General features: G+C 43.1%; 1 protein-coding gene across 1 annotated transcript; it reads left to right on the top strand.

Annotated features, from left to right (window-relative positions):
• Positions 1–533: 533 nt before the first annotated feature.
• LOC139451770 (serine/threonine-protein kinase PRP4 homolog) lies at positions 534–2,088 on the top strand. The gene is made up of 2 exons (XM_071233080.1): positions 534–653; positions 1,612–2,088. The coding sequence occupies exons 1-2, from the start codon at positions 534–536 to the stop codon at positions 2,086–2,088; spliced, it is 597 nt and encodes a 198-aa protein (XP_071089181.1).
• Positions 2,089–8,043: the final 5,955 nt, after the last annotated feature.

The raw sequence follows: 8,043 nt of genomic DNA, 5'->3' as shown, positions 1-8,043 counted from the left end.
GCACGTTCAAATCAAATATCATCTTCAAGAGGCAAGGGCGTCAACTTAACTATAAAAATCCAGTTTCCGCCCTTGAAGAACTAGGCTGGAATTCCGGAGTTACATTTTGGCTGGACAAACGAGTCTCTACATTGTCCAATCAAATTCGCGTAACGAACTAGACATCCGGTTCGGTCAACTGCAGTTTTAGCAAAGCTTTTGTACTTGGCGATATACAATTTTTTTTTTCAAATCTTTTCTTGTTTTTAATCAAGGTGCTCAAGTCAATTGGTGGTCTTTGCTGGGTAAGAACCGTTTAATTACAACATAGATCTTGATTATCGATGAGATCATGACTAGGCGCCTCCATTTTGTATAACGGATACGCAAGCGAAATGAGAGATGGAAACTTGTTGGTGAATAGGAGAGACATTGAAGTGACATAACACATAATACCCACTGATAGCGCTACGGCGGACCTGGAAATTCCAGCCTAGTTTGGCCAAGGTGAAAAGTTGACTTTTATACTCAGTTAACGCCATGGCCTCGGGAAGATGATCAAATTTGAGCAAAGTAACTCTCAGGAACCAAGTATGCGGAAGCGCCGATGTAGCATGACAGAAAGTCATCCCACTTTGGTCATGTGGACAAGGCGACCGACCTCGGATCAGAAGGTCAGTGGTTTGAATCTCAGCATATGACTCACAACTGTTATTACCTCTACGTAAGCGAAACAATGACGCCCAAGCCTGCAATGTACATAACAAAATCTAAACTGTGCGTTTCATGAACAGTTACAGAGACCCTTGTGGACAACCTAGTACCACATCGACTCGGCATTAAAGCGCCACAATCGGTAACATTTCCTATATTTGACAGGCATCTGTAAATAATCAAGTCTGGACCAGATAAACTAGTGATTGATATTATGATCAACCCCCCAAGCCGTCGTGTACGATGACACCCAAACAAGTCGCCTCGAATGACAAGCAAGGGTTGCTGGAGACTAATTCTTACATAGCATGAGCATAGGAACATAAGCACGTGGTTAATTCTTAATGTGTGAAAGTTCCATGCTCTGTCAGAAGGCCGATGAACTGAAAAGGGAAGCTAGTTTTTACTTCAGTCGCATAAATAGAATGTAATTAGGCTGTTATCAAGCTTTATATTTTTCATGATGATTCAGTACATGGGTTAGAGTTTATGTTTGAACATGAAACCTTGTAACAGACGATGGCGGTACCTAGAAAACCGCGACCGGTTCGTTTTCGAACACAAGTATAAATATCATTACAACAACGTCTACACACTTAGAGCTTGTGACGATAGGTACGCGTGGTTTACAGCTATTTATCAAGATGAGATGTACTTGTGCGCTGTTAATCCTCCTAATGAGTCCGGTAGAGATATACGGAACAGCTGGTTAAAAACGAGGAAGGGAGGAATAGGCTGTTGGCAGCTTCATGGCGTAGAGCACTGTCAGAAGACAGAACAGTCCTAGCGAGGAACACGGGCGGCAGTTGAGTCCAGACAGAAGACAGAACAGTCCTAGCGAGGAACACGGGCGGTAGTTGAGTCCAGACAGAAGACAGAACAGTCCTAGCGAGGAACACGGACGGCAGTTGAGTCCAGTCAGAAGACAGAGCAGTCCTAGCGAGGAACACGGACGGCAGTCCAGTCAGAAGACAGAACAGTCCTAGCGAGGAACACGGACGGCAGTTGAGTCCAGTCAGAAGACAGAACAGTCCTAGCGAGGAACACAGACGGCAGTTGAGTCCAGTCAGAAGACAGAGCAGTCCTAGCGAGGAACACGGACGGCAGTTGAGTCCAGTCAGAAGACAGAACAGTCCTAGCGAGGAACACGGACGGCAGTTGAGTCCAGTCAGAAGACAGAACAGTCCTAGCGAGGAACACAGACGGCAGTTGAGTCCAGTCAGAAGACAGAGCAGTCCTAGCGAGGAACACGGACGGCAGTTGAGTCCAGTCAGAAGACAGAACAGTCCTAGCAAGGAACACAGACGGCAGTTGAGTCCAGTCAGAAGACAGAACAGTCCTAGCGAGGAACACAGACGGCAGTTGAGTCCAGTCAGAAGACAGAACAAGTATTAGCGAGGACGGCTAAAGAACAGACGGTACCCTCTGAGCAAAGCGGGATTCGAATGTTAACATTAATACTCAACTTAAGTAAGCGAATCAGGTGGGGTGGGGTGGGGTGGGGAGGGGGTGGGGTGGGGTGGGGTGGGGTGGGGTGGGGTGGGGTGGGGTGGGGTGGGGTGGGGTGGGGTGGGGTGGGGTGGGGCGGGGTCTCGAAGAGTCGTTTGTCAGTCAACATGAGGCAGTTTCAGTTGAGTTGTAATTGAAGGCGACAGTGTCTAGGTTCTCTCCATCTACAAAAGGCTTAATGCGACAGTTGACTGAGACATAGTTATCATCTGACTCCCATCATATACTTTCTGGCTGTTAAACATTCAGAGTAAACATTGCTTAAATTCGCTGAATATTCTTTATAGAATGGTAACATGTTAGGCCTTGTCTCGATTGATGCATAATTTGGGGTTAAAAACAAAATATATCAAAACGTGCTTGATACACACGATATGAAAAGTCGTGTCTGTTTAACGTGATGAGAAAGCTTACGCCCTTAACATTTATGGAACCCACGATCTCTGGTTCAACACTCTCTGACAAAGCATCATAATCGTATTTAATTTGGAACCGGGCAGATAAGAGGCGTAACTCTTCGACGTCATCGCTGTACTTTAACCACACATATCCCAGGTTGTTGTCTGACCCACCCGGTACTACCTGTAATATTGCTGAACACACCACCAAATACAAGCCTAATCAAAACAATCCGCTTGATTCACACTGAAGATCCGGGTTAGAATTGGTCTTCAGCAACCCAAGCTTGTCGTAAGAGGCGACTAACGCGGTCGAATGGTCAGGCTCGCTGACTTGGTTGATGGATGTCATCGTATCCAAGTTTCGTGGAACGATGCTCATGATGTCAATCACTGGATTGTCTGGTCCAGACTCGATTATTTACAGACCGCCGCAATATAGCTGGAATATTGCTGAGTACGAAGTTAAGCAACAAACAAACCAAACCAGTTGAATTGTGTAAATGGATCCATCCCGCAATAATGCTGTTGGCATCATATAAACATGCCTACCTATATATGATAGGACTAGATCCCCGTCAACATATCCCAACAACGTGTTTAGAGGGTTTTCCTCCCATACTCCAATTTAAGCAAACGGCTGTTTCAGTAATGGAAATACGTCATCAATTATGACTGGAGAGTAATAAACAAACTCCACAACAGCGTCTATACTTCAAATAAGTACGTTAACTCCTTACATCGTCGGCGGCGTATCACGCCAGCAGCTGCAGGAACGGTGCCTATATGGCGAGAAATATGTCCATTTTACTATCGTTGGAGATTTAATGCTGTGTTTGAAAGGAGGCAGTTTACAAAGCCGAGCTGATAAGGTAAAGGTTTGCGTCTGTTGTTCGGCTCCGATATAGGAGGAATGGAAGTGCAGAATGCAACATAATCACTATAATCATGCTTTGGGTGCTATATATAAGTTACCGTTATGAGCAACTATTTTGGCGCTTCCTTGAACCAAGGATTATTTTCAGCTTAAATACGTACCAGAATAGACTGAAGACAAAGATGAACTTTGTTCTTGCTTGGCTTACACGTGTCAAAACGATGTATTATTGTGATGAAAGCCTAAAGATAGCATCACTTGACAGGTATAGAGAAACGTTCCCTGGTGTGTGAGTGATTTAGATGATATGAGGAAGTTAGCTAATTGTAAGCCATATCACTGTCAGCGTGTTCTGTGTAAACATAATCGGAATTGGCGTACATATACCTGTGTCTTATAATATTAATATCTGCCTTCATCAGGATTCGAACCCATGCCTTTCATCGTAGTATAAGTTGCTTGTTTAGTTTGGTAGTTTTCAGAGCAGCTAAAGTAGAAGTAAAACTGGTAGAAGTCAGTTTGTGTTGAGCGACGCCATTGTCAACTATATTTCTTTATAAATAAACATACTGAGCACTAGTATGTGGTAATCACAAATCACGCTTAACGTCTTACTACTACGACAACTACTACTGCTGCTGCTGCTCCTGTTGCTGCTGCGACTACTGCCTCGTGCTTTTACTGTAGTCTGTCATACAGACCATGAAACAAATATATCCAATACAACCTATATAGCTATGCAAGTTTATAGTTTGGCAAGTCTAGATTACTGCAATGAAGAAAGTCTCTGGGCTCCTTTTAATCATATTTTATAACTATGATTAATTTTAACAACTGTTTTTTCTGTAAAATATGTTCATTTCAGAGACTAGAAGTTAGTCTACTATTAGTGCAATGTTTACTTCTACTATTTCTATTTCTACTTCTACTGATTCTGGGCCCAGTCGTCTGAGGCACAGCGATTCACTATGCAGAGTTGCTTCCCTTGGGCACTCCAGAAACCTATGATTGTGGGTTCGAATCCCGGTTCGACCCATTTATGGTTCTATGTCTCACTCGATCACTCTACTGATTCTAATCATCCTAATGCTTCGATTATTCTACTATTAATACTACAATTTCTACGCTACCACCACAACTCCTATTACATTTACTGGCGGTGTAATGTTATGACAGTAAATAACTGACGTGTTCTAATGTATATATATTATAATTTCTAATGTAACAACCAGCGAACTCGACCACCTATGTGTTTCAGTAGAGAGCGCGTCTGCCCCGACCGCTTCAACCAAAATTCGTTAAAAGATGGAACTTGTTGTTGCCCTGCCTGGCGCTAGGCATTAAGTAGATCAAAATCGCACGTAGTCAGTATACTGTGTCTGAGTAGGGTATCCATGTTAAGCTGCGGCATGGTATCTCAAAGGGCTAGCACTATAAAAACGGCATTAGTCGGGCCTGTAAAAGTAGCTCCACCACCACCCAACACACACACATGCACACACTTCGCTACATAAGCGCAATAATCTTGCCACGTTAACGCCACGTTAACCCTCATTTCTCCTCACCTCACCATCATTTGCGATATTTATTGATTGCACTTTCAAGTTAGTTTCAACAGCCTTTTTCGTATTATATTGTCAACTTCTTGCGTTTGGAAGACGGTTTAGCCGCTTGGAACCCACGAGCTTGATAGTGAAATACCAAGTGAACAATTTTGAATTCGAACCCACGAACAACGGATGGATGCAATCCCCCCTAAGGCACTATCCGCAGACCAATACCCCCTGAAGACCTTGTGACCACAGGACCCGTGAAGATCCGGGGTAGAATAGGTCTTCAGCAACCCATGCTTGCCGTAAAAGGCGGCTATGCTTGTCGTAAGAGGCTGACAGGATCGGGTGGTCAGGCTCGCTGACTTGGTTGATGCATGTCATCGATCCCAATTGCGTGGATCGATGCTCATGATATTAATCACTGGATTGTTTGGTCCAGACTCGATTATTTACCGTCATATAGCTGGAATATTGCTGAGTGCGGCGTCAAACAACAAACCAACCAACTGTGTGACCACAGACGATGGTAACATTACCAATCAATCTGATTCTGAATTAAATGACCAAACTTCGAAATTATATGCCACGGCTTAGGTAGCAAATCGCCAACTGTCTCTGTGTACCCCCATGGGATCCGACAATGAATACGTCCTTGCTAGAACCAGGGAGACTTAAATGAAACCGAGTGATCTTGATAAGTCACTCTGTGACCCGTCAGACTGTGACATCGTGCCCCGATGGCGTGGATAGATACTCATGTTTGTTTGTTTGTTTGTTGCTTAACGTAACACTCACAATAATCCAGCTATATGACTGCTGTCTGTAAATAATCGAGTCTTGACCAGACAATCCAGTGATCGACATCATGAGCATCGATCCATGCAATTGGGATTGATGTGATGCATCAACCAAGTCAGCCAGCCTGACCACCCGATCCGGTTAGTCGCCTCCTACGGCAAGCATAGGTTGGGAAAACTATTCTAACCCGGATCTTTAAGGGTCCGTTACTCGTGTGTACGTTCACTGCTGTGTTGGTCTCACGTGACGGCTACAGTGCGTAGTGATATGGCTGGAATGTTGTTGACTGTGGTACTTAACAACATTTACCAACTCACTTAATGTAATCTAACATGCTCAAACGCTACAGCCATACATGTACATACAGACTGCCTCTGGTATCAAATAACTTTTAAAAAAAAGAAACTTCAACATCTAAATTCACCGGGATCCAAATATGATACTCCTTCACTGACATGTTGCCATCTGTCCTGATAAACCAATCCTGTACATACACTCCAGGAAGATAAAACCTCTCTGGAAACTGAAAGAATCAAGGAAACAAATTGAATTTTGAAACCAGGAGCCTAAGGTTAAAGTATCTGCAATCATCTAGACTCCGTTATATATATACAGCTACAAGAAACGTTCTCATCGTATGGGGTCTTACAGGCGCCTGTGTAAACGCTATTTGTCTTTATTTATCGGTTTAACCTAAAACTTCTCGACCAAGCTTTCTATTTTGAGAGCCGGTTCATCATTCGAACCTCTAGATAGCTCTCAGGATGCCAGAGAACATGCTTAAGCAGCATTAATACAAGGAGGTAGCAGACCAGGAAGAGTTTAAACTTTGTACTCATAGTACTTCATAGTTTAACTACTTGTGGGTACACGTCTTTAAGTGGAATACAGAGAAGCGTGATGTAGTTATAAACGCCAATTAAAGTCCCCGTTTAGAAAGTTCGTGATCAGCTGATATAATTGTAATAAATTTTAAGTTTTTAGGAAATGTTCCTCTGATAAGGCCTTGCGGGTGAATTTAAAGACGAAATCCTTCATAGGGAGGACCAGGGCCCACTTGCACAAAACGATCTTAGCGCTAAGACTATTGTAAGTCTATTCTAAAGTATGGGAGTTACGATCATCTTAGCGCTAAGCCTGCAAGGCTTTATCATAGGAACATTTCCTAAAAACATAAAACATTATAATTACAAATACGAGAAAAAGGTTTCATCAGGAAAGATATACGTTAGTTTATACGTTAATTGATAAGATAACAAATACGTTAGGTCTATTATGTTTATAAAGCTTCCGTGTTGCATGGGTAGTCATTAAAGTAAGACCAATATGCAGTCGTAGCAAGTTAGACTGAGAACCGGAGGCTATAGGGACTCCAGACATCTACGGCACTACAATTCGATGAAGAAGAAACGCCAGATACACATGATTGTGGGTTTGAATCCCGGTTCGCCTCGATTATGTCGCATCGGCTTTATTTCAGCCATATAGTGTCTGAAAACTTGGCAGAATCACTTTGGCTTCCAAAATTGACTTGGGATGAATGAACGATTGAAGATGCTGTAGTAGGCAATAAATACCCCGACCTTGGACTGAATTAAACAGGGTAAATATACACAGAAGCCAAAATGAAACTTGTTTGTTTGTGAAAAACGTAAACTTAGGTTTCCATGTGTACAAGGGGAGTTTACCCAGTATAAAATCCAGGGGGGATTGTTTACGATGAGAATGGAGTTTGCTGTAACAGAGATCCGAGACTGCGGGTCATGCTGAGTGTATTTACATCACGCGCACCTGGGATCTCCCATTATGCAATTGGCCGGAAGTACTTAGAGAAGACAGACGATAAGTGTTGCAGACGAGCTCTGTTCGCCACGTTGACGTCCGCAATGAAGATGAAAGATATCCTTTGAGTAAGTTACGTCAACATGTTCTCGTTAGGGCCGTGTTGGTACATAGATTTAACTTGTGTGAATCAAGAAACAAACGAAACACGTGAATGTTGAGATAGTGTTGAGTATCTCGTTAAAGCGGTAACCATTCGTCACCACTCGACCCTTTCCGAAACCTGCAATTCGGCTTGTCCCGGAATAACACGAGTTGGTCACGAATGAGTGGAAACGTGAAGAACGAAAACGAGGCACTTATGTACACACCCAACCAAAGAAAGTCTGCAGTATCAAATACTGTTTAATACCGGTGTTTTCTTTATAATGCA

Source organism: Haliotis cracherodii, unplaced genomic scaffold (assembly GCF_022045235.1).
Source record: "Haliotis cracherodii isolate W230 unplaced genomic scaffold, xgHalCrac1.p SCAF_9, whole genome shotgun sequence".
NCBI lineage: Eukaryota > Metazoa > Mollusca > Gastropoda > Lepetellida > Haliotidae > Haliotis > Haliotis cracherodii.
Note: the sequence above shows the minus strand (reverse complement) of the source record. Positions and strands in the feature narration are given on the sequence as shown.

Bases quoted from the DNA above. Each gene is read 5' to 3' on its own strand.
- LOC139451770 (XM_071233080.1), top strand. From the start codon at position 534: ATGATCAAATTTGAGCAAAGTAACTCTCAGGAACCAAGTATGCGGAAG. The intron at 654-1,611 runs GTCAGTGGTTTG...AGTTGAGTCCAG, and splicing joins GACCGACCTCGGATCAGAAG to TCAGAAGACAGAGCAGTCCT.